At 52.8% G+C, this 26156-nt stretch overlaps 7 protein-coding genes across 7 annotated transcripts; 4 read left to right on the top strand and 3 right to left on the bottom strand.

The window, feature by feature from the left end:
• Positions 1-1959: 1959 nt before the first annotated feature.
• Z519_11086 (uncharacterized protein) lies at positions 1960-8324 on the bottom strand (the record flags this gene model as incomplete). The annotated part of the gene is made up of 2 exons (XM_016768799.1): positions 1960-7812; positions 7863-8324. The coding sequence occupies 2 exons, from the start codon at positions 8322-8324 to the stop codon at positions 1960-1962; spliced, it is 6315 nt and encodes a 2104-aa protein (XP_016615186.1).
• Positions 8325-10164: 1840 nt separating this feature from the next.
• Z519_11085 (uncharacterized protein) lies at positions 10165-14179 on the top strand (the record flags this gene model as incomplete). Its single annotated transcript, XM_016768798.1, has 2 exons — positions 10165-11098; positions 11148-14179. 2 exons carry the CDS (start codon positions 10165-10167, stop codon positions 14177-14179), a joined length of 3966 nt encoding a protein of 1321 aa, XP_016615185.1.
• Positions 14180-14414: 235 nt separating this feature from the next.
• Positions 14415-15846, bottom strand: Z519_11084 (uncharacterized protein; the record flags this gene model as incomplete). Its single annotated transcript, XM_016768797.1, has 2 exons — positions 14415-14786; positions 14881-15846. The coding sequence occupies 2 exons, from the start codon at positions 15844-15846 to the stop codon at positions 14415-14417; spliced, it is 1338 nt and encodes a 445-aa protein (XP_016615184.1).
• A 403-nt stretch (positions 15847-16249) lies between these two features.
• On the top strand, positions 16250-17270 carry Z519_11083 (uncharacterized protein; the record flags this gene model as incomplete). The annotated part of the gene is made up of 2 exons (XM_016768796.1): positions 16250-16601; positions 16681-17270. The coding sequence occupies 2 exons, from the start codon at positions 16250-16252 to the stop codon at positions 17268-17270; spliced, it is 942 nt and encodes a 313-aa protein (XP_016615183.1).
• A 1096-nt stretch (positions 17271-18366) lies between these two features.
• On the top strand, positions 18367-20428 carry Z519_11082 (uncharacterized protein; the record flags this gene model as incomplete). Its single annotated transcript, XM_016768795.1, has 4 exons — positions 18367-19091; positions 19169-19548; positions 19613-19942; positions 20037-20428. 4 exons carry the CDS (start codon positions 18367-18369, stop codon positions 20426-20428), a joined length of 1827 nt encoding a protein of 608 aa, XP_016615182.1.
• Positions 20429-20577: 149 nt separating this feature from the next.
• Positions 20578-22054, bottom strand: Z519_11081 (uncharacterized protein; the record flags this gene model as incomplete). The annotated part of the gene is made up of 3 exons (XM_016768794.1): positions 20578-20694; positions 20751-21237; positions 21300-22054. The coding sequence occupies 3 exons, from the start codon at positions 22052-22054 to the stop codon at positions 20578-20580; spliced, it is 1359 nt and encodes a 452-aa protein (XP_016615181.1).
• Positions 22055-23976: 1922 nt separating this feature from the next.
• Z519_11080 (uncharacterized protein) lies at positions 23977-25998 on the top strand (the record flags this gene model as incomplete). The annotated part of the gene is made up of 3 exons (XM_016768793.1): positions 23977-24251; positions 24320-24590; positions 24655-25998. 3 exons carry the CDS (start codon positions 23977-23979, stop codon positions 25996-25998), a joined length of 1890 nt encoding a protein of 629 aa, XP_016615180.1.
• Between the last annotated feature and the right edge of the window lie 158 nt (positions 25999-26156).

The following is a 26156-nucleotide window of genomic DNA, read 5'->3' as shown; positions in this document are numbered from 1 at the left end:
TCTTCTCCCACTTCCAAGCTTCCAGTCTCGGCTATCGATCATGGTCTCTGTAAGAGACCGCTCGTTCATTCGGCCCCCAGCTCCGACAGCCGACTCAAGCTGGGCTGGGCTGGGCTGGGCTGTACATTTACGATGTCTTTTGTTCCAGGAGATGCAATCTTCATCTATAAACTGCCCCTGGCCCGACCGCCACAGAAGTTACTTTCATGGAGGTCGTTTCTGGTGTATCAATCTATGTGAGTTTCGGTGTCGTAACGAACCTCGCCTGGAATGGTGATTCCGTGCGCATCTCCTCCGTCTTCAAGACGCTATCCACCTGCCTTATTGTCCGATACCTGCATCTGGATGGCAATTGGCAAGACCTTGGAGCTGCAACTGGCATGTGCGTGCTAGCCGTTCAGCCCTTGCCAGCCTTCTGGGCGAACCGCTACAGTGCCGGAATAAAATGTCTATTAAAAGCTGCGCGATGGCGTCAAATCTGGATGTCCGACAGCCCCTCGGACCCCATCGGGCAGCACGTGCGGGCCTATGATTCGTTGCCGGTCACATGACACGGAGCTCGTAGACTGCGACATGCCGACCTCCGACATGGCTTGTGGGTGGCGGCCTGAGACAAACTGCAACAACCACCAACACCTGCCTCCTCTCGACTCCCTCATTAACCCAATGCAGCCATCTTGACTCAGAGAGACACTTCCTTTGTCCACTCGTCAGTGTAGTGGCATACCTACGCCTCACGATCCTTGGTTTGCCCTGGTCGAGACCATGACGTCTTAGCCCAACTCTTGTCCTTGCTTTTTTCAAGAAAGGCATCCGGGACGAAACTTTTACGAGATGATCGTACTCGGTACGGAGTAGTCTTTGGCAACGGCCCTTCTTGCATGCTTGCATTCTTCTTTCATTGGTCATCACATGCTTTGATGACTCAATCCACGTGAGGTTCCTTGAAGTCAAGAAGAATGGCAAATCTAAAACTTGTTACATAGCGAGGATTGGCTTCCCCCCTAGCCGGTGAATCCCCTTGTTCAGTTCCGATCTCAAATATTATCAACCGCTAAAATATTGCGTGGCTGGAATGGCAGCAGCCTCGGACTTGGGAGGACTTGCCTATCAAGGAACACGGCATCCAGTCCATCCTCAGCCTTGGGAAAAAGGCGGCTCAGCGGCCATCGCGGAATTCCTCCCCGGACGTGCCACCCATATTTTCCCACCGACTACCGAGTACATGATAACCAATGGCCCCGTGGCTTTTTTCCGGTGCATGCTGGGGGTCATGTCAAACAACGTAAGCCTTCCACATATATGTACTCCGTATGCAAGCCACGGTTCGAATCGCCTGGCATCAGCGCCGACCCGTACGAAAACCCATCTGTGTACCAGAAAGTGCAGCGTAGGATGCATGGTTTGTCTGAATCTCCGTCATCTTTTGATCCCACGTGGCTTGATGTGTACGAATATGGACGGCACAGCTCACTTGGTGTAAGTTTCTCCCCGCCTGGGGGAGGTTTATTGGGTGGCCTTGTTCGGGCTCCACGGGTGGGAACTCTCTATCTACTCGATACCTGCACATACATCGGGCATTGACCTCGGGGCGCTGTCCTAGATGTTGCCCCAAATGAGAATTGTGTCTACCTGTATTAAAGTCACGGGACTAACAACGGACACAATCACCAGCAGAGTGCAGTCTCGATCTGGTGGGTCAAGCTTGATAGTGCGAAGTATGTTGGGAGGCGCAGCCTTGTCGCTCGCAATCACTGGCAGACTTCAGCGGGATATCGTACTCGATTGTTTATGCAGCCGATAGAAAGTTGCGACGAGACTGTGTATATATTTATATTCTTGCTGGAAGCCTTTGCTAAGAAACGGGGGAAGAATATCTCACATCGGTCAATCACTATGAAGTATGTATACGTCCGTAAAAGCAAGCTACGATGGGCCATGATCAATTCGCCGGTCGGGTCATGTGCCATTAAGCAGAAGGATCTCTGGTCGATCGGCGGAAATTTCTTCAATAGCTGCGGCCAATTCAGCGAGGAGCGATTCAATGAAGGCCTGATCACTTTCACTCCCGACAACACCGACATGCGTCTGCCCACTCTGGACAAACGAGACGACCTTCAGGGGATGAGCCGCGTCGCCGTGTGGGTTCTGAATCTCCACCTTGCAAGCCCCTCCCGCAAAGGGCATTGTGTCAAAGTCCTCGAAATCCTGGTGATGGACGACGGAGTCGAAGAAGAAGTGTGATGACGATGACGACGTCGTCGTCCATTGCGTATTACAGCTTCTGGATATCTCTCCGAAACCGAGGAAGTCGTAGGCTGCAGACTCGGCACTCTGCCTCTGCACGAAGCGCAGGAGGTCCATCGCCGTCCATCCAGCCTCGAATGGCACTCGAACTGGTGTGAACTGGTAGCACGGACCCATGACTTTCTCCACGTCTGGCATGTCCATGTTGCGGCCTGAAGTGATGCTGCCAAATATCACATCAGGTTGCTGGAGACGGCGAGCTAGGACGAGTGCCCATGCTCCAGTCAGTAGACTCGCTGTTGTGATCTCCGTGGGACGGCGGGAAACGTCGACGGGCTTGGTTAGGAATATCGATTTTGTCGCGTGCCGTGCTGACGGTCCCTCCAAAATCGATAATTTTGAGCCGTTCAGAAGATTGCGCCAGTAATTCAGCGCTGGTTTCTTGACGCGTTCATTGTCAAGTCGTCCCATGTAAGCGGAGAACTGCTTACAATCACCAACTGTTCCTCCTGTATATAAGGCCTCCAAATCTCGAAGCAGCCTGGGCAAAGAGATGCCATCGTATTGAGCATGGGACAGTCTTATGATGAGGCACCCTTTGCCATCTGTACCCTCGACATGGAACATTTTGAGGAACGGTGACCCCAGGCGGAAATTTGATTCTATGTCCGCCTTGCAGAGCGCGGCGACGTACTGTTCAAGGTCTGTGTCGGAGTGTTGAATGGTCACCAGCGATTCCAGCTTCACCAGGACAACTTGAAAGAGCGACGACTCGTGCTTGATAAAGACTGTGCGCAGAATGTCGTGAATCGTGACCAACTCGTTGCAGGCGCGGATCAAATTGTCTAGATTGATGCCCTTTTCAAAGTACAACATTGTGTATTGTATGGATGTTCGCGGGACCTGAATTGTAGCCTTGACGTCGACCGCTTGAGACTCGGTTACTGGCAGGACATCTTGAATAGACCAACGTGGATCAGCTAGCTTCGGTCGGACAACGTCGGACAAGAACGGTCCAACGTCCACTCCGTGCAGTATCGAGAATGGCTTGTAATCCTGCGTCTTCTCTATGGACACCTGGTCCACTTTCAACACTCTAGCCGCGTCGCGAAGCTTCATGTTCTGAAAGATGTCGGCCACTGTCAGAGTATGTCCTTGCTCCCGAAGACTCGACGCCAATTTCATGGCCAGCACAGAGTCCCCTCCGAGGCGGAAGAAGTTGTCGTCCGGGTCAATTTTGTCTGGACTTATTCTAAGTATCTTCGCCCAGGCAGACCGCACAATGGTCTCTGGGGTGGTCAAGCTTGTTTGCGTGGAGGTTTTCTTCCATGCCTCCTGGAAGTTTTCCTGTAGGGTGGTGAGCACAGATCTAGGAATTCTAGATGCTAGCTGGTTTAACAGGTTATGATCGACTCGTCCCATCTCCGTCGGTATTTTCTCAACCACGATGTACGCAGAGGGAAGCATGTACGGTGGCAAAGAATTTTGGATGAATTTGTGAAGCTTTTTCAGGGCAATAGCAAGGCCGAGAGGAATCGTAGCATCGATAGTCAGGTGTAATCTCAATGGGCCAGGTGCATCGTAAGTTATGTCATGTTTTGCTACCATGAGCTGAACATGCTCTTCCTGAGAAGGCTGTTGCTCGACGAAAATTACCAATTCATGCTCGGCTGACTGCTGACTCTCGTCCAGTCGCGATTGGAGTACCGCTGCAGCGGCTCGGGTTTTTGAAGGAAGATGTCTTGTGACATGAGCTTCAAGATCTGCGATATCCATTACATGGCCCTGGATTGTTGAGCGATTCTCCTTTCGACCAATGAAAATAAATGTGCCATCGTCTCGTAATTGGACCAAGTCGCCGGTCGGTTGCGCTGTTCCGGATCGACCAGCACAAGTGGAGCTTCCAGCCCGAAGCCAGGTCGGAGACGAAGTGGTATCATTTGCAAAGAAAGACCCTTCAAGCCAAAGCTCGCCAATACTGTCAATGGGCGACAAGAGGGATGGATTTTGTGGGTTACATACCCAAGGGACCACCGCAGGAGGATATGTTGATCCTTGATTGATACTGGCATCTGCTCGAAGCCTTCCGGAAAACTTGTCCAAGGACAACGGAGGAATTTTGTTCCAGCGCCAGATTTGATCGAGTTCCGTTTCAGGCAGACAAGAAATCTCACTTATTCTCCGGGAATGATCCTTCGTCAACTGCAAGCAGGCCGTCTCTAGCTGGGCGAGTACTCGTTTCATTTGTGCGGCGCCAATTAGGCTGGTGTCAAAGCTCGCGCAGACTCTCAAACTACCTTTTTGTGTTCCAAAAGCCAACATAAGTGGATACGGGTTAAAATGTAGCGCTTCATGTACGATATCCGTCTGCCCAAAACCAAGTTCGGTGCCGACATACTCTGGTTCTGGTTGGATGACCAGGCCCGTGCCGGCTTCGCATGCATGTTGAGCATCCCGGCTAACCTTTCTGATGTTTTGCATTCCAACATGTTGGTAGGGTGTGCGGACAAGTACGGCTTCCTGTACAGATTGTAGGTAAGATTGTACAGAAGTCGTTCGGTTGATATGTATGCGCAATGGTAAAGTCGCGATCAGCGGGCCTTCAATGCTTTCGACTTTCGCTAAAGGAATGTCTCGACCTGTGAGCGTCTCGCCGAACACGATGTCGTCGCTTCCTGTATACTGTGACACGACGAGCGACCATGCACCACGGATCAATGTAGCTATTGTGAAAGTTGATCCGAGGTTTGTCTCAAGTGCAAATTGATGTTCAAGCATGCCGTCGGGAGTTGGCAAATAGTCTCTAGAGGGCAGACGCGGGAACTGAGGTCCAACGGCTCCTTCCAATTCCTGCCGCCAAAACTCTTGAACGCCGACTTCATCCACATCTCGCACATATCTGACAAAGTCCTTCATTTCGGCTTGTGGCTCGATTGGCTTACCCTGCAGGGCATTGCTGACTTTCCGGAGTATCAGAGGCTCGGACCACCCATCGTAGAGGACGTGGTGAATGGTCCAGACCATGTATCGTTTGTCATCCTTTGAGTTGTCGACGATGGCATATCGAGCTAGACTTTGACCAAGTGCCATCTTCTCACTCTGGTCATCATCAAGGTATTGCGCTAAATCAGTCGAATATCTCCAGGATATGCTTTCTTTCAACACAACTTGCTGCAGACCGGGGTCCTGGAGTTGCACTAAGCGAGTGCGCAGCATAGGACTAGCCGCGACAACCTCCTCCCAAGCCCTTTTCCAGGCATCAAGGCTGATTTGTGACGGAATACAGGTGACTCTCTGAGCAATATACGCTCGTGTTGATTTGATGGAGAAGGTAAAAAGCGATTCTTGGGATGGCGTGCAGGGGTAGATATCGTCGATGGCGGCTGGATCTGTGCCACACCACTGCGACGCTTCGACACAGGCACTCTCAGCATCCTGGGAGATCATCGAAAAGGCTGGCGTTTCCGGCCCTGTTTGAGAGCGGCAGGTTTGGACCACGTCGGCCATCGCAAGGAGCGTAGGGCAGCGAAAAATGTTCGCCACGGTGACATCGAGACCTTGAGTTCTACAAACAGAGACGAGTTTCATTGCCATTAACGAGTCACCGCCTAGTGCAAAGAAATTGTCGTCAGGCCGAATGGTTTCTGGATTGAGCCGCAATGTCTGGCTCCAGGCCCGCCGCACCAGTTGCCCCAGGTCGTTCAGCTGTCGAGAAGCGGTGTTAATTGTGCCTTGGTCTAACTGTCGCAGGTCGAATGCGGCGCCGAACTGCCTTAGTCTTTTGCGATCGGTCTTGCCTGATATCATCACAGGAATAAAGTTGACCGGTACATATGCGGTTGGGACCATGTATCGTGGCAGCACCTTGGCTAAATCCGCATCAGCTGCTGACAGCATTTCCTGTAGATCCTTAGGGGGATGTGCCCATAGTAGATCAGTAGTGTCTTGTCCTTTCATAGACTGAAATGCAATAAACGCCATTAACGTAGGTTGACCTCCAGAACCTGAAGGCATGATCACCTCCGCAGTCACATTGGTGCCTGGAGGGAGTCTGGCTTTGAGCTGGTACTCGATTTCTCCAAGCTCGACGCGTTGTCCACGTAATTTGACTTGCGTGTCCTTTCGCCCAATGAAGACAATGCCTCCAGAGCCATCAGGATCATATTTCCCAAGATCTCCAGTCTTGTATAAGCGGCCCCGCCGACCTTCGTAGCTATTATGGCCCGCGGTGAGCCACAATGGGTCGCTGACAAAGGCTGCCGCAGTTTTGTCGGGATCATTCAAGTAGCCTTGTCCCACAATAGGACCCTCAACAAGCAATTCGCCCACGGCACCGACCGGCATGAGCAATTCGTGGTCAGTGGGGTTGACGATCCATATGGCAGCCCCGTTGCCTCTCCCAAGGGATACATAGTCCCTGCCGGTGGCAGCGCTGCTGTTGACGGTACATCCGATCGTGCATTCGGATGGGCCGTAGCCTATGACGATCCTCGTGACTTGGCCCCAGCGTGTCACTTCTCTTGCGGTGGCTGCCTCCCCTCCGAGACCAAGGGCGCTGAGCGATGCCACAACATCCGGGTCCAATATGCGGGCCACCGAAGGGGTCAGGCCAGCATAGTTGACTTGCATTCTCCGCATTGCTCCATTCAGGTCGTTCATCCGATCTTCGTCGGAGGGAATGCAGAGACATCCGCCCTTCGAAAGAGTGCAAAGCATGCTGTCGATGCTGACATCAAAAGCATACGACGCAAAATCAAGAACCCTGGAGTGCTCCGTATAGCCGACTGCCTCCGCCCGAGGAACGGCACTGCTGGTATAGGTTTCGTGAGAAATCAAGACTCCTTTCGGGACCCCGGTGCTTCCAGAAGTGAAAATTATGTACATCAGAGTAGATGGGGGAACGACTGTCAATTTGGGCGTCACTTGCGAGCATGAGACGTGCTTGAATGAGTTCTCTTCCACAACCATGAGATTCCCCTCGGGCAGGATTGCGGCCGAATAGTCGTGTTGTTTCCGGGATGTAAGCATCGTCTTTGCTCCCACCTGTTTCGCCATGGTTTGCAGGCGAGCAAGCGGAAGGGTTGGGTCCATCAGCACGAAAGTGGCCCCTGCTTTCATCACCGCAAGCACGGCAATGATGGTCCATCTTGACTTCTCAAAGCACACGGGTAGGACATCATGCAACTCGACACCCATTTCTTTCAGCGAGTAGGCTATGGATGTAGAATATCGGTCCACTTCGGCATACGTCAGGCTGCCATCCCAGGATAAGATTGCTAACTTGTCTTTGAATATCTGGGCTTGCTGGGCAATCACATCGTGCATGCAAAAGTTGTATGAAGGGGGCAGCGGGTAATTCCACTTCCATATTTCATCCAGATCAGCTGCTGTCGGCCGAATACAACTTTCAATGGGATGGTCCGGATTCAAAATGCACATTTTGACGGTATCGACCAGTGCTCTAACGTGTCGTGTCATGGTATATTGCAACATGTTCTCTGTCTGCCATACAGGGCGAATTTTGAGACGGCCATGGTCAAATTGTACTTGAAGATGCAGCGTACACTTCGCTCGAGACGTCAGTGACGGCATCCTCGGGTTCATCATTTACTCACTTGATCATTCGCTTCTTCAGGCCTCTGAGACAGGGAACTGGTGCTCAACAGAAGTGAAACAGGGCCGGAGCCTTCAGGTAGCTGAGTTTGGGTGCATGCCGTGATGTGGCGAGCAATTCGAGCACCAACTTGTCCGATATTGTCTTGTAACCCTGTAATTAATTCATCCATCACCAAGCGTCTTTTAACAGGCTCGTGAAGAGCACCATTTCCTCGCCCTTCGTAAGCCCAATCAAACCAGACTTGACCATCGTCTTGGGTTCGTAGGAGAACGAGAAGCCATGCGACGAGCAAGATTTCCTCTCTTAGACCCGTTGGAGTGTTGGGTTGATCGGATGCAAGACCGGCGATCTTGAAAGACCAGAAGCCCTCAGCGTCAGCTTCTCCGGTAGACACTGTGTCAGCAGAAGGGCCGTTTGCTGGGCTTCGATCATCCCTCTCGTCGACTTGTATAGAACCCATTCTACCGGCAATTCAGCTTTCTCAATTGCCCGCAGAGCTCAATATCGGGGAGATGAGTTGGACTTCAAGCTCTACTCCATTCAATTGAGATTCAGACGAGTCACTGGATCATCCCGCAGCAAAGGTTTGGTTAGCATTTTGATGCGAAGTTGTAGGCGGGGCTCCACCTAGGGACCTTGCACCGTCGACCAGGATATGGCATTTCTCAGGCCTGTGGGCTCCGACACATGCCCACATTTCGTCGCAGACAAGAAGGCATTTGGAGAGGAGAACATCATCCATGCGAGGGTCGGAGGATTTCTTGTCATTTCCATGACGGGTCTTGTTATGATGGGGGTTTCGTATTGAAATACAGCTCGTATCAATACACCGGTATTTCAGCACGGTATTTGTTCCGTCTCGTTATGCACAGTATACACGGGACGAAGGAAACAGATGTGGGCGATGTGGACGCCGTGGACAAGACCGGGAATGTCGTTGGTGTCGTTTGAGATGAGCGCAATGCCAAGCATCCAGCGTGGGTTACTGCCAAGACGAGAGGTAATCTACCCAGTAATCGATAAAATTTTTCACCACGCGTCGCTCTGATTTGGCCACCTCGTCGGCTTCGGGAAAACATGGGCATGGCAGTTGCACCATCAGTGCCCGACAACATCTGAGCCTGAGTGGACACGCCCGTTGCGCCATCTACTCACCACGCTACTCACTACTCTACTCGTACGGCCTGCCCCGCCGAGGACCCCATACCACCATCTCCATCAACCCTCCCACATCAACCTGCTCTGCTTCTGCTCTTCGCGACGAGCGTCAACCGAATGATCCACCGAACGGAGCTCATAGCTCGTATGCCTGCAGGGTTTCCAGGGAAAGAACAGAAGATGGATTGCTTGTGACAAGGCATCAGCGATGTCGGAGCATGAAGAGAAGTGATGGTGCGTTGAGAGGCCCCAGTCTCGTTGGCAAGGATCTAGCTGGTCGCTCAGCAATATCGTCGCGCCAGCAACCCTAGTCCTGAAATGGCTGCAGTGAGAATCCAATGGCGTTGACTGGATGTCTAGATCGGGTGGGCAAATGTGACGCTGTACGGACATGGGGAATTCTCTCTCATCGCCCTCAACTCTGAAGAAACAAGTCAAGCTCCAACAACTAGCCGAAAGACCCCCATGTTGTCAAGAGCTTGAACCAGGACGGCACGCTTGAAGGACACCGTTCTGGTTGTAGAAACAACAACAAACACCCTCACATTCGCCTGACCCTCGGACGACGACTCGAGGATGGCTTCTCTGGGGCCGAGATCTCCGGGGACAAGTGAGTCGCAAGAGGACATTGCATTCTGCGTTTGACAATCTCGACTTCGCGGGGAGAAAATGCTCGTGGATTTCCCTATTCCAGTGAGCTGTTTTGATGAAGGTACCGATCGGTGTTGAAGAGCGCTTCTTTCATCCCTTTGCATTTTCTAAATCTCTTGGCCTTTACGGTATTTTGACTTTACCAACCTGGTCATTTTACGCCCCGTTACGCTCGCCCTTTCCATATTGATTGATTTCCCATACTCGCCTTCCGTATGCCCTGTTGCTCAGACCCACCTCCATAGCCACGTCCCCAACCATTAACCCCCAAGGGGCAGTCCTCTCAGTGCGGCATCGGAGTGGATAGAGATTTCATTCAGACGCTGGAACAATTCCTACGGCAATGCAAACTGCCAACGTCGTGCACAATGGGAACGACGAGCTAAGTAGTGCTCGAGGGATATCTTGGCCAGAAGGGCAGTCTTTACAGGTTAAGCACACGGACACGACACTCCCAAGGCTGCAAGCAGCCTCGCCAGCTCTGTGTTAACATGAACCCCTTCCAGAAACTCGTGGGCTACCCTCGCCTCCTTGTTGCTGGTAGCCCTTCCAAAGTCGATGCGGGCATGTTATTGTTGGCTATACTATCTGCGATAGCATCCGGCATCCCGTTCCCATTGATTGGAATCCTTTTTGGTCAGCTCATTGACGACTTTAATTCCGCAACTTGCGACTCTCCCGACACTTCCAGTGCTCGGTCACAGCACCAAGACAGCGTCAACAACAAAATCCTGCTGATCTTGTACTTGGCCATCGCTCAGTTCGTCACCATCTACATGCACCTCTCGTGCTGGAGTTTGAACGGGGCTCGACTCGCACAGAGACTACGAGAGAGTTACTTACATAATCTGCTCCGACAAGAGCCGTCGTATTTCGACAATCTGCCTCCCGGAGAAGTCGCCTCTCGACTTAATGGCGACATCCAGGCAATCCGGTCAGGTACATCTGAGAAAGTTGGAATATGTCTCTCAAGTCTATCCTTTTTCATCACGGCATATATCGTGGCTTTCATCAAAGACTATAAGCTTGCGGCCATGCTCGTCTCGTTGATACCGGCCTACTTCCTGATGTCATTCGTGGGAAGCCATTACGTCGAGAAGTACTCTGGGCTGATGTCGGATTATGCTGCTACCGCCGCTTCGATTGCTTCGGAAGCACTTTCCAATGTTGTCATCGTACACGCATTCCGCGCAAACACCCGGCTGGAGAATAAATTCTCCAAGGCGCTCAAGTCTTCAGAACATGAGGGCTTAAAGAAGGCGCTGGCGGTTGGTGTACAATCTGGGGTCCTATATTTCATCGCCTATTCTGCGAACGGTCTAGCATTCTGGCAAGCAAGTCGACGGATTGCGGATGCAGTACGACATGATGCTAAGACCGCCTCCGTGGGTGTGGCGTTTACAGTAGTCTTCATTTTGATTGAAGGTCCGTTAGAATCGAGCTCCACCTTAAGACTTTACTAACACATTGACAGCTACATTGGTTCTGAGTCAAGTAGCGCCTTTTCTGCACCTTTTTGGAGCGGCTGTCGCATCATTTCAAAAGCTGCGTCAGGATATGGATCGCGAGCCGTTGATCGATGGCACAGCTGCTTCGGGGCTTCGCCTCTCGCGAGCCGAAGGCAGCTTTGAGTTCAAGGATGTCTCATTCACTTATCCATCCAGACCTGAAGTCACCGTTCTAGACCAGGTCAATCTTCGGATTCCTCCCCGGAAACACACGGCCATAGTTGGGTTTTCTGGCAGTGGCAAATCCACCATTGCGGCACTGCTTACAAGATTGTATGATCCTAATCAGGGCCAAGTCTTGTTCGACGGTCATAACCTTCGGGATCTGAATCTTCACGACCTGAGAAGCTTCCTCAGCCTCGTGCAGCAAGACCCCTCGCTCCTGGACCGTTCCATATTGGAGAACATCGCACATGGCTTGATCAACTCGAGCCATCCCAGTCATGCGCATTTGAAGACAACGCTTCTTGGCCCAGACCTTGCAGATCTCGCCAGCCAAGTCAGGGAGGGCCAGGACCTGGCGGCAGCAGCAGAGAAGCTGGGTTCGAATGTCGTCGAGATTATTTCCTTGGTCCGAAAGGCCGCAGAGCTCGCCGACGCAGATGCGTTCATTGTTGCATTGCAACACGGGTATGGGACCATGGTGGGATCGAGTGGGCGGCTGATCAGCGGCGGCCAGAAGCAACGGGTTGCTCTAGCTAGGGCCCTTGTTAAAGATCCCAGGGTTCTCATCTTGGATGAGGCTACCGCTTCTCTGGACTCGAGAAGCGAGCGGCGCATCCAGGGGGCCATATCTGGCATTGCCAGTGGCAGAACTATGATTACCATTGCTCACCGACTTTCGACTATCACTGGTGCCGACAATATTATAGTCATGCAGAAGGGGCGCATCCTTGAAGAGGGAACCCATTCAACATTGATGGCAAAGAACGGCGCATACGCCGATCTAGTGAGATTGCAGACTCTCGGATCCACGTCCGAGAAGAACGAGACATCAGACAGCACAAGTCTATCAGATCGAGGTTCTTCAACAAAGGGTGCTACCGAGGAGGGTATGTTGTCAATTGACGGTATCGGGACCATTGAGAAGACTGAAATCTCAACAAGTCAAGCTGAGGTCAATGAATCAGCGGAAGAGCGGGAAGAGCCCGAGACTCCATCAAAAGCGCTGTGGTCTTTAGTGCGAGGATTTACACCAGTCTTGAGACCGCACCTCCTAATCATCGTTGTCTCTCTTCTCGCCTCAAGCGTTGTTGGTGGATCATTCTCCGCGGAGGCCGTGATCTTTGGAAACACTGTCGGCAGCTTGAGTCCGTGCCAGAGCGAATCCTACATTCGCTCTCGGGGCAGTTTCCTCGGTCTCATGTTCTTCATACTCGCCATTATCGAGTTCTTCGCGAACGTGACTAGTTGGTCGGGGTTCGGCTGGGTCGCTGAGAAAACGGTCTACACTGTGAGGGTCTTATCCTTTCGATCATTGTTTGGGCAAGATCTTCAGTGGCATCAGTCTGAAGGCCGAACACCCGCCTTGTTGCTCTCTTACATTACTAGAGATGGCAATGCGCTCGGTGGCTTAAGCGGCTCCGTCATCGGCACATTGTTCTCAATCACCGTCAACCTCATCGCCGCAATTGTTTTGACGCATATAATTGCTTGGAAAATAGCGTTGGTCTGCCTATCTCTGGTACCGCTTCTCCTTGGAGCTGGTCTTATGGAGCTTCGAGTGCTCGCGAGATTTGAAGAACGGCACGAAAATGCATATACTAAATCGGTGGACATCGGCGTGGAGGCAATCACATCCATCAAGACGATTGCATCCCTTTCCCTTGAAGCAGAGACACTGAAGACATACCGACGATCACTGAAAGGCCCTCGCAAGGAGACGCTCAAAGTGAGCCTATACGCAAGTCTCTGGCTGGCAATGACCTATCTACTCGGTAACCTCGTGAATGCGTTGGCTTATTGGTGGGGCGCCAAACAGATTATAGCGGGCAATTACACTCAGACGCAGTTCATGATTGTCGTATTCTCCCTTCTGGTCAGTGCACTGCTCTGGAGTCAGATGTTTGCGCTCGCCCCAGAGCTCACCAGCGCGCGGGCTGCGGTGGCAAGGCTCTTGGGTCTCATTGAGATAGGACCGGATAAGATGCAAGGACGTGTGAGGGGTGCTCCATCTCTTGATATATGTTGCGAGGATAAAGACCTGGAGGCTGCAGCTGAAGCAAAACCGACTCTTCCGGCTACCAACCGGGGTTCTAGCGTCCAACTCCGCGATGTGCACTTCGCATACCCAAGTCGGCCGGAGGTCGAAGTGTTGAAGGGTTTGAACGTCGAAATTCGACCAGGTACACTCTGTGCCCTTGTCGGCCCTAGTGGCGCTGGCAAATCGACAATCATTTCGCTCGTCGAACGACTGTACACGCCTCAATCCGGATCCATCATAGTCGACGGGGTGGACTTGACAAAGACTCGTGACGTCAGCTTCCGCGACACCATTGCGCTGGTGCCACAAGAAAGCGTCCTCTTCGAGGGCACCATTGAATTCAACATCGGTCTCGGTGCTCGACCGGGCCATGAGACCACCATGGACGAGATTCAGGAGGCATGCAAGCTCGCCAACATCCACGACACCATCCAATCCTTGCCCGACGGCTACCAAACGCTCTGTGGACCAAATGGCAACCAGTTCTCGGGAGGGCAGAAGCAAAGGCTGTCGATCGCTCGGGCACTGGTGCGAAAGCCCAAGTTGCTGATCCTGGACGAACCGACCAGTGCCTTGGATGCAGAGTCGGAGAAGCTTTTGCAGGACGGGCTTGAGAAGGCCGCGCGAGGCATCACCGTGATTGCTATTGCACACCGACTGCACACGATAAGGAAGGCGAATATTATCTTCTTGATTGAAGGAGGCCAATGCGTTGATCGCGGAACGCATGAGGAATTGCTTCAGAGGTCGGAGAGTTATAGATTGAACGTTATGCATCAGACGTTGGCTGAGTAGCAGAAGACTATGGCCCTAGGACAGAAGACTGACAAGATGACTTTTTGAATTTTCATTTGCATTGCGTTTCTCGATTCTCTCTTCCAAAAGATCTCAACTATGTCCTTCGGCGCCGAAGTGTGGACGAGTCCAGAATATGTCACATTTGCCAGGATGGCAGGGACTAGAAAACAAAATGACCTTTTTCGACAATCGTCAATGACTATTTGCGATTTTAACCCTCTTCCCACAAAGCCTACAGCTTCGCGTTCCATGCTGCCCGGTCTGCAGATTCCAACGGCTTCTCTCGCCCGTCCCAGAAGAGCGGACACAACTGAAACCATTTTTCTCGGCTCGCGATCGAATGCACCGATCGCTTGTGGCCCAGGTCGACGTACTTGCCGATGACGAGACCTTGGGAGTTCTCGTAGGACAGGATCGTCGCACCCGTGGCCTTGGGCTCGCCCACGGCGTTGGCGGTGCGCGGGTCGTCCAGAAAGACGTAGTGGATGCAGCTGGAATACCACGCGTTGACGCGATGGGAGCCGCGGAACGATGCGTCGCCCACGAGTGAGTGGCGGCCACGGTCGTAGTCGCCGGCGTCGTAATGGGCGCCATAGTGATCTTCCTGTCGATGGAGAGAGAACGCGTCAAACCGGAATGATGATGAAATTGAAGGGTGAACTGGGAACAAAATCCCATTGAGAGATGAGAGGACTTACCTTTGCCCAATACAGCTCGAAATAAGCGAAGCGGGTGTTGTTGAAGCGTCCGAATAAGCAAAGAACGTGCGGGTCAACCCACAGTTTGCGCAGGTATTCACGATGCTGCTCCACAGTCCCTGTTTCATTCCAACCCGCCGCAACACGAGGGTCGTTCTGCCATCTGTTGAAGAGTCTCAGGTGCTCCGGATCTCGCCAGTCGACCACTTCGAGGGAAAAGTGCTCGTCTAGCTCGGGTATGTAGCGACTGTAAGCGATTGATCCTGGATGTGGCTTGGGGCGACGGATCGGATGACGCGTGTAAATGGGCTCCCCGGGGAACTTCATGGTGAAGTGATAGTTCTCAGGCATGATGGGATACTGGGCCACAGACTCGCGTGAAGGACCATCCGTGCCGTCTCCCACCACCCAGATTGGACGAGGTCCCATTGGAGAAGCTGCTCCTTGCCAGAACGAGCTTCGAAGGATCAACAGCTCGTCAGACTGGGCATTCATATCGTCCTTGGGGCGCCATGGCTTCGGATGTTCGATGCCTAGGCCTGTGGAAAGTAACTCGTGGCGAATGACATCCTTTCCTGCGCCAGACAGACTAAGTCTGAAGTACTCATAGGTGGGATGGGCGAGATATATCGCGTGAACAACATTCCAAATCTGACCAAGGGAGGGCGGACTGCTTCCCGTCCACTCGAATGTTGTCTGAGGACTCCGAACTGCTCGTGCCCACGCGCTGTTGTTGGAGATGGGCGGAACCTGGTCCTTCGGTTTGAACGACAGTTCTACCCATGAGAGCGAGTCGCTATGTAATGGTTTTGGCAATGGTCGTCCTTCCGCGGGCTGGCTCTCCTGTGATAAGATGAGTCTAGATGGCTTTGTTCCCCCAACAGTGCGCACCCGATACGTAGTCAGAAACGGGTGTGGTAGCTTGACTAGAGGCCACTTGTGTGAAGATGTTGGGTTAGGGGCCATTCTGAAAGAATTTGAACGTCCGAGTTCCACTGAGATAAATATCGCAACGATAGAAAACTCCTGCCCCGACAATTGTTCTCCCGTGTTACGGTCTGGAGAGAAGAGCTTCCCAGGGAGAGGGAAGGAGTGAGATTGCAGGGTGGGACGAAGACTCCGAGGAAAGGACAAAAGGGCTGCCAGTAAAGGCCTTCCCCACTCCCCCAGCAACCCGATCCTCCATTCGTGGGCTTTGTGCTTAACTGTGGGGCGTGCGTCGAGAAATCGCGACCTAACCGAATTTGGCGAGCACTTTGCGATCTGCAGAATGCTCTCCTCAGACCGAGGACCGGATACCTTGGCAGAAAGCGTTTCGATCGCTACTTTCATATCTCAAAATTTGAGTACACGTGGAGTTCATATATACATGAGGCCAGAAGACACAAACTTCTTCCGAGAAAACGAAACGGGCGAAGCTAATCAACAATACATCCCGTGCATTGTGCTCGCAGAGAAAGCGACCAACCCGGACGCCAATCCTGGAACACAAATGTCTCTTAGATCAAGGCCATCGCAGTTTGAACATTTTTACGTCTCTTTCCCGCATGACAAAATCATTCAGGTCACTTTGAATAGACCAGAGAAACTGAACAGTATCAACAAAGCCACGAGCCGTGAAATTCAACAGATATGGGGGCTTTTCGACCAAGATGAAAGTCTATGGGTCGGAATCATCACTGGCGCGGGGAGAGCTTTCTGTACTGGAGCAGATTTACAAGGTATGCTCAGGCGCCAGGACTGCTGTATATCAACGTCTTTACTTAGGACTACAACTGACCAGAATATGTCTTTGGACAGAATGGAACGAGATGAACAAAACGGGTGTGGTCAACGACATGTCTGCTCCCGGTCTCGCTGGGCTGCCCCGTCGAGCTGGTAAAAAGCCGATCATTGCTGCGGTGAACGGTATTTGCATGGGAGGCGGCTTCGAGATGGTGGCCAACTGCGACCTCGTCATAGCTTGCTCCTCGGCAATTTTCTCCCTACCGGAAGTGAAGCGAGGTATCGTCCCCGTGGCAGGCTGTCTACCACGGCTGACACGTACACTGGGACTGCAACGTACCACCGACCTTGTTCTGACTGGCAGAAACGTGAGGGCCAAGGAGCTTCATGACTGGGGTCTAGTTAGTCGGGTGGTGGAATCTGCCGCTGAAGTTGTTCCCGTGGCAATTCAAGTCGCCCAGGACATGTGCAGGAACAGTCCGGATGCGTTGATTGTTGGCCGGCTGGGTATTCGGCAGAGCTGGGAAGCGGGTAGCGTGGAGGAGGCCGTGTCGATTCTTGCTGATCGATGGTACCCTCGCCTGATGGCTGGACCCAACTTCTCGGAGGGGATTCAGGCATTTGTGGAGAAACGGTCGCCAAACTGGATAGATTCGAAGTTGTGAGGATGTTGGCGCTGCACCTCCGAAGCGAGAAGAATCTAATCACAGCGTGAGCGTCGCTGCCGCACAAAATTTCAACCTGTTAGGTGGGGACAAGATCAATCATGTACATAGCAGGAACAAGCCTATATCTCCACTCCTGCTACCCTCATGAAGGCAAATTCCCTGAGAGGAGAAGTTCACCGGGGCCGGCATATCAGTACGGGGAATATTTCATGCCACGTCAGACAAGTATTGTAATGTCGACGTTTTGAAATGCCTGAAATACCGCCCTTGTATCCAGAATCCTTTCCCATGTTGGCATAGCGCATTGAGTGGAGCTCGTCAAGGCTGCGGTCACCGTTATCCCAACGCACGTTTCCCCTTCTTGTTCCAATGTCACAGTTTCCGTCGACATCCTGTTACCATTGGTGCACACCTCCATTTCATCATGAGAGGATTGTGAACGGTAACACTAGGAACTTGAATGCACAGTCAAGACAGACGGCTTCGGTTTTGCCCAACAAGTGGACACCGTGAAAAAGTGGCGCGCTGGAAAAGTAACGAAGGCTGCAAGATCACAGACGCACCCATGTAATGCCAGCTATCACTGGTGTGCACGACGCAAACTCCCTTGCCAATCTTGTTCATCTTATCTGATTTGATTGTTGATTGAAAGTGTTGCAGTGGATCACTCTGCCACCTTTACAGAAGATGCCAGAGAGTGTTTACTCGGTTCAATCCACATGTCTCGAGCGAGGTAATTTGCTTGACCTATTCTCGCATTGCAACATGTGGAACCGAAATTCTCTCGCGGCAGAATCTGCTCTGCTCATTCCAGATTTATCCCGGCCATCCAGTTGAAAGCCGAGGGTGGACTACGCGTTGAAGTAAATTCTTCAGCACCGGTGCATCTTTTCCTGTCCGGCTACGCGAACCGAGATCGGAGGTCCTACAACGTCAGTCTCCAGAAGGTGCAAAAATGACAGCCTGATAGACCACGTGAGTGGGGTGATGCTCTACGCAATGTCAACATAACATTGACGACTGAATATTGGGCTCTAGGGCAGGAGGAGGCTGAACACTGGAACTACTGAGATTCCGTTAGCCTTCCGCTGCGATGTCTCTAGAAACCGCCACTGAGACCACGTTATTTCCATCTCCAACGGTTCTGTCCATTCTTCATGGTGATTCGGAGGTGCCATTGTTAGATTTTACTCTCGGGGAGCTCCTAGATTTCCAGTGCAAGAGGTATGGGAGTAAAGAATGCTTGGTGGTGCCGTGGACAGGCGCCAGATGGACGTACGACCGTCTCAGGGAGGAAAGCATTCGGCTTGCGAAGGCCCTTGTTGCTCGGGGGCTACGTCCAGGGGATCGAATCGGGATCATGGCCGGAAACTGCGAGCAATACGTCTCAGTTTTCTTCGCCTGTATGAAGCTGGGATGTATCCTGGTCATTTTGAACAATACCTACACTGCATCTGAAGCATTGTATGCTCTGAAATTCACCGGTACGTTTTCCTTCGCACCTTTCGATTGGATCCGCTCCTTATTCGAAGTCACAGAATGCAGAATATTGTTTGCCACTCCTCAAATCGGTCATCACGACAACGGGCAACTTCTCCGCCAACTGAGACAGGAGCCCGGCACGGTCGAGGAGATTATCATTCTACGAGGTCCACCCAGTCACTTCACGCCATACACGACACTCCTAGAGACAGGAGCAATCGAATCCGACAAAATTCTCGAAGCAGCTTCGAAGGGATTCAGCTGCCATGACGTTTGCAATCTCCAGTTCACGAGTGGGACGACAGGAAACCCGAAAGCTGCAATGCTGACACATCAGTAAGTAGACTGCTGATTCCTAGTTCCTCCTGTCGAGAAAACGCTAGGTTGACCGGAGATCTAACTCGTACTTCCAGCTCCTTGGTCAACAACAGCCGCTTCATTGGCGACCGCATGGCCTTGACGGATCAAGACGTGCTGTGCTGTCCACCGCCACTCTTCCATTGCTTTGGCCTGGTCCTTGGCCTGCTAGCTATTATAACTCATGGTGGAAAAGTGGTCTATCCCGCCGAGACCTTTGACGCCGTTGCGTGCCTGAGAGTCATCTCAGAAGAACGATGTACTGCCCTTCACGGTGTCCCAGCCATGTTCGATTCCATTTTCAGCCTCCCCCGCCCTGAGGGCTTTGATTGCTCAGCCTTGCGAACCGGTATCATAGCAGGAGCTCCGGTACCTCGCCACTTGATGGAACTCATGGTTAACGAACTCGGGATGACCGAGTTCACCAGTAGTTATGGTAAGGCATGCATGTAACTCAGCCAAGGGGGCCCGTTGAAAAACTAACCGTCCGGTATCATCAGGCTTAACAGAAGCTTCGCCTACGTGTTTTAACGCTTTTCACAACGACCCCACAAGTTTGAAGCTCACCACCGTGGGCCAAGTCATGCCGCACGCCCATGCAAAGATTGTTGACCGACAGGGAAGAATCGTACCTGTCGGTGAGCGTGGAGAGCTCTGCATCGCCGGGTACCAACTCCAGCGAGGCTACTGGCGAAACGCGGAAAAAACGAACGAGGTCATGATCCGTGACGGAGACGGCGTGCTGTGGCTGCATACCGGCGACGAAGCTGTCTTTCACAGGGACAAGACGTGCACTATTACGGGCCGGTTTAAGGATATCATCATCAGGGGTAAGCAAACCTCCTCCGCGTCTATATCCACCATCCCTCGAAAAAGCCGTGTCTATATCCGTAGAGCACTCACTCACCTTTTATTTCTTGACAGGTGGAGAAAACATCTATCCCTTGGAGATCGAAAGTCGTCTGGTCCAGCACGAGGCAATTGACCGCGCCATCGTCGTCGGCGTCAAACACGCCAGGTACGGCGAGGTCGTAGCTGCATTTCTCCAACGCTGCGGCTCGACTCCGGCAACAACCCAACGAGGAGGTATTGGAGGAGGATATCCTAGTCCGACTGCTCATCGTCCCAGCGACGAAAACATCCGCGAATGGGTGAGACTGAAGCTTGGCCGACATAAGGGGCCGGCGCATATTTTCTGGCTTGGAGAAGATGGCATTCCGGCCACTGTGCCATTGACAGGGAGTGGGAAAGTGAGAAAGTTCGAGCTCGCGCAGCTGGCGGGACAGTTGGTGACTAAAGGGAGACCGAAATTGTAGTGACCAGACGTCTGCGATGGGACCATTCGTCTGACAACGCAATACATACTCTATGTACAGGCCAAAAGAGCTAGCTTTTGTCTCTCTCTCTCTAAATCCACGTTCCCAGTCCTGATGCCATGTCGCGCGATTCCGAAGGCGGCCAATGTTTACAGCCTCGCCGACCTCTCCTCCTCCGAAGTGGTCTGCTCGGCCCTCCGACGCAGCACCGACTCAGCCAGACGTCTACTTCTCTCTGCAAGAATCTGGAGGAGGCTGTCGTCATTCTGGGGCTCCATAAATTAGTAATGATAACTCCGACAGAGGGAAATAGGTCACTTACTTGGTCGCCGTCACCGGCAAGGGATCCTTGAAACCAAATCCCGCACCCTGGCGCGAGGACGCCCTTCCTGAAGTTGATGTGGTACTCGCGATCGACTGTGACACTCGGCCCATCGAGCAGCGCGTGTAATGGCTCGAGGGCACTATAGTGAGCGGGTTGCCCAAAGCCGGTGGCGGCAATGACGGCATCGAATGTTGCGGGCTCTGTTGGATTTTCAGGAGTTTGCATGAAAAGTCGTACGCGCCCGTCGGCAGCTCTCTCTGCATGTACGGCTTCATGCCGGAATCTGATTTGGAATCTCCACTTCTTGGAGTCCGGCTCTTTGACACTGAGATCGTACTGGGCATCATATATCTGTCTCAGGAGGCGCGATTCAATTGACGAACTAGAGGTCAAGAGCGAGGCTCCATTGACTTCCTTTCTCCTGACCTCGGGTGGCATGTTCTGTTGTTTCGATGAAGTGGGCTGCATGATACTTTCCAATAGACTAGATTTCGCTATAGGGTTAAAAAGCGAAATCGATGGTGGATATCCAAGAAGCCGACTTACAATGGTGTCTCGTCATCACCTCGAAGGACAGCGTCTTTGGTAAACCAAATGACTTGGTGGTCTCCACGTATTCCATGAAGCTGATCAAATACCTCTGCCGCGTTTTGGCCATTTCCTAGGACTGCGATGCGCGCTTTTGGATTGTCGCGTAAGAGTGTTGGAATGGCTTCCAGATAGTCTGAAGAGTGCAGGACGAGAGTTCGAACTGTAGGAGCGTGGAGCACTTTGGGGACATAGGGATGATTCGATACCGCATAGACGACTTGCTTGGCTGTGACGGCTTTCTTTTCTCCCGTCACGGCATCCACAAAGACCACTTCCCACGCAGCGACCCGCCCCTTGCCGTCTCTCAATGGTCGCACACTGGTGGCCATCTTGCCGTACTGGACTTGCGCCCGAAGGCGGCCAGCACACCATCTCAGATAATCGCAGAACATTTCCCGAGACGGGCGAATCTGAGCGCTGTTGGCATACAAGATGAGCCGATGGGTCGCATGGAGGTAGTTGAGGAAGGTGAAGTGGGAGCGCGGATTCTCTGAGGTGATCAAGTCGTTGAGAAATGAGGTCCTCAGTCTGGAGGCAGGTGTGCTCCGGAGTGGCTTCCAGAGTGCTTCCAATTGGGATTCCAGGAACAGAGTATCCTTGCTGAGCCCATTTCTTTCCCTCAAAGCGACGGCGTTGGCGATGCCGGTCATGTCAAAACCGACACACACCAAGTCGAGAGGTGGGACATCGGTGCTCCTGTTGCCATCCATGGGTGTGCGTGAATGTTGTATCATAATTGTCGTTGTGGTGGAAGCATTGATGGGACCTCGATCGCTGACATAGAAGGATCGCGGCTCTCAGAACCCTTTCCGGGTCAGGCGACAACTGGGAGAGCCGGGATCCTTCCCCTGTGTGTGCCGGGTTGATGCCACCAAGCTGTGCCTCGAAGAAGAGACTCCATTTTCCGACAATGGCATTCCTGGTCGCGACAATGGGACCATGACATGATCCTGGGAGAATTCGGACAGCCGTCCAGGCCTGATACAAGCGTCATTTGAAAAGTAGTGGAATACCAAAATTACGCCCTGGTATTACTTGTACCAACAGCCCGGCTCCACTATTCTCGGCAGAGTGGAGTTCTCCGAGCGGATCAGATAACTTAATTTCCACTTACCCAAGGAGAATTTTCATCAGATAAGTCAATATCCACTTTCCCACTGTCCCCACCTTCCTACCTTTGCAGCTTCTTCCACCTCCCAAGTGTCATGGGGGCGTGATTCTGCCTTGCTACATACCAGTAGGTACCCGCCGTCGCCGCGCCGCTATCCGCCGAGCTTGCTTGCTTCAATGGAGCCCTCCAATCATCTAACTCCAGACCCCGAGACCCATGCGAGGTCTTCGTGATCAAGAAAAATTTTCATCTGATAAGATCATCGTCGTCCATTCTTGGTCGCGTGGCGTTCACTGTGTGCACCCGTGGCATCGTTGGGTGGGTTTCTGGATCGTCGTCTTCGCTAAGAAACCGGACTTGAGGCTGGGGTCAGGCGCGGACTGACGAGTTCCCTCCGGTCTCGGACTTTGGCATTTCTCTCCAGTCAACGGTGGACATGGCGTGGGGATGAGAGCACACCCCTCAGCCTCACCCAAGAGCATGGATGTCCGCGTTGATCTCAGTGCGATGGAGACGGACGACTGGCTCCTCGCAAGCGGTATCTCGGCCATGGAATGACGAAAGGACACCCCAAGGGCGTTCGCGGTGTCTCTGTCGCGACGAAATACAAGTTCCCCCAAAAACACCTGGGTCGCTTTTTCAAGAAGGACTTGGCGCCATCCACCACGCCCTCGGCTTGCCTACGAGCCCCATTTTATGGACGCGAATTTCCCTCCGCTCACTTGCAGAGAGTGCCGAAGCGATATTCCTCTTCCGGATAAGCAAAGCTAGGTCCATACATGTAATGAAGACGTATTAGATTTGATCATCGCATCTTATCATCCATCACACGCTGTACGGACTAAAGCCCCTGCCAACATCCACGTTCCACCCTCCCAGCTTTTCCGCACCAATGGGCTCAGAATGACAGGCCTGGTACTTCTTCGCTTTGGATCACTGTCTCCTCTGCGTCCTGAGCGCCGAGCCGCTTGCTAAGCTGCAGGTCATGGGTGAGGGCAGAGGCCCACGGAATGCTCTCGCACGCCTCTCGCACCCCAGCTGCACATGCCACCGGGGCCACAGTCTGGACTCTGGGCTTCTGCCGCCACAGCTATGACAATCGAGCTTCTCGGTTACGATCTGTCCCATGGCCGGGGTACCCACGCGTGGCTTCACCGCACGATATTAGCCGATGCAAGAGAGGACTTGAGGCCCGTGAAAATTCTAAGACAGAAAAAGCCTTTGGCTCTTGGTCATCCCGAGCCATGGTTTATTCGAGCGTACAAGCCAACTTAGATGAGCAAAGTGCCCTCAACGAAGATCTTGTCGTTAGTTAGCATGTCGTGGCGGATCCGACATCGGGTTTCTCCTTGAGCGCTGCCATGCTCTTTGCTCTCGTCGTCTTGTCTAGGCTCGAAGGTATAGCGTGACAGGGCCTTACACCTAGGCCATTTGAGTGAACCGATCCGTCCGCGTTGAGATTCCTCGTCCACTAAAGATTCCCATTCGCATCACCACTCGGTCGTCAGAGACACATTCACAATGTCTGCTGCAGGAAGATTCAAGCTCAACTCGCTAAGACAGTTCTTGCGACCCGATGACAACAATATTGCTGAACAGAGCCGCGAAAGTACAGTGTTGGAGAGGACCGACGACAAGAATGTCGCGACGCACGCGCACGATCCCGTCGGTAGTAGCAATGGGAGCGACGAAGGTCAACCCGAGCTTCCTGCCCAAGATGCTCAGGAAGGCGTGAGAAGAGTCGAAGCAATCACGCTGGCATGGACCAAGACATCCCTCATCATCACCTACATATGGTACGTCCTCATCATCGAGCCAGCGTCGACAATGCCCGACATAGCATGTTGCTAACTTGTCTGAATAGCTTCTATCTGCTGTACTTCGTCAACGCCTTTCAGTTTTCCATCACCGCCAATCTAACACCATACGTGACCAGTGGATTCGAATACCACTCGCTCATCCCAGTCATTTACATCGTCTCAAGTGTGATGACGGGGGCTGCCTATCTGCCGATTGCCAAAATGTTAGATATTTGGGGTCGGCCAGAGGCGTTCCTGTTCATGGTCGGCCTAGGCACACTGGGCCTCGTCCTGCAAGCCGCCTGTACAAACATTCAGACATTCTGCGCGGCCCAGGTATGCCTCCGGTTGAGCGGATCCTCGATTTTGGTTGTGTCAGATGACTAAAATGGTTATGTAGGTCTTTACTAGCATCGGATTCACCGGCATGATCTACTCGGTGGATGTCATGACAGCGGACACCAGCAAGTTGAAGAATCGGGGCCTCGCTTTCGCATTCACCTCTTCTCCATACATGGTCACCGCGTTTGCCGGCCCCAGTGCCTCAGAGGGCTTCTACGAAGACATCAACTGGCGTTGGGCATTTGGGACCTTTGCCATCATCACCCCCTTTGTGGCTGCCCCGTTGTACTTTGTCATGCAGTATAACTTGCGGAAAGCGAAGAAGCAGGGATTGTTGGACAGGCCCAAGAGCGGTCGAACCTTGTGTCAGAGCATCTGGTTCTACATGATTGAATTTGACGGTAAGCGACTTTACCAAAAACCTTCCCTGGGAAGAAAGAAACCTGACGTGTCCACCCACAATCCTACAGCTTTTGGTGTCATTCTCCTCGCCACCGGGCTGGTTCTCTTCCTCCTGCCCTTTTCCCTCGCTCAATCGACAGCGGATGACTGGGAATCCGGCTCCATCATCGCGATGCTGGTCGTGGGCTTCGTGCTGCTGCTTGCATTCGCCGTCTTCGAGCGATACCTCGCTCCGAAGCCTTTCATTCCCTACCAACTTCTCGTCTCGCGAACCATTCTCGGCGCTCTACTCCTCGACGCCGTGTACCAGATCGCGTATTACTGCTGGGGCAGCTACTTCAGCTCTTTCCTACAGGTCGTCAACAACCTGACGATCGCGCAAGCGGGCTACGTGAGCAGTACCTTCGACATCATCTCTGGCCTGTGGTTGCTCTTCGTGGGCTTTCTCATGCGCGTCACGGGCCGCTTCAAGTGGCTTTTGCTGTGTGCCGTCCCGCTGTACATGCTCGGCGTGGGCTTGATGATCCACTTCCGCCGCCCGCACACCAACATCGGATATATCATCATGTGTCAGATCTTCATCGCCTTCGCGGGTAGCACCATGATCCTGTGCCAACAAGTCGCCGTCATGGCGGCCGCGGAGCACGGCCAGATCGCCGCCGTGCTGGCCATGCTCGGCCTTTTCGGGTACATGGGCGGCGCCGTCGGGAACAGCATCTGCGGCGCCATCTGGACGCACTCCCTGCCCGGTGCGCTCCAAAGACTCCTACCCGAAAACCTCAAGCCCGAGTGGGAGACCATCTACGGCGACTTGACCGTGCAACTGAGCTATCCGATGGGCAGTCCCGCGCGCGAGGCCATCATGGAGGCATATGGAATCGCGCAACGCAGGATGTTGATCGCCGGTACCAGTGTCATGGGCCTGGCTCTCTTCTTCGTCCTGATGATCCGCAACATCGACATCTCCAAGAACGCACAGGTCAAGGGTGTCGTGTTCTAGAATGGGAAGCAAGCATCGTGATGCGGTGGAACTGACTGACCGCTGAGTTCCCAGCGCCTCCGCGGGCTGCGAGGTACTCCGTAGCAGTCAGGATTCCATGGGAGACCGCTTCCCCCGAGGGCGGATTGGATTGGATCGGATGGGATCGGATTGGGTTG

The sequence above is a fragment of the Cladophialophora bantiana genome (genome assembly GCF_000835475.1).
Source record: "Cladophialophora bantiana CBS 173.52 unplaced genomic scaffold supercont1.20, whole genome shotgun sequence".
In the NCBI taxonomy this organism is placed as follows: domain Eukaryota; kingdom Fungi; phylum Ascomycota; class Eurotiomycetes; order Chaetothyriales; family Herpotrichiellaceae; genus Cladophialophora; species Cladophialophora bantiana.
The sequence above is the reverse complement of the archived record's forward strand: the minus strand, read 5'-3'. Positions and strand labels throughout refer to the sequence as shown.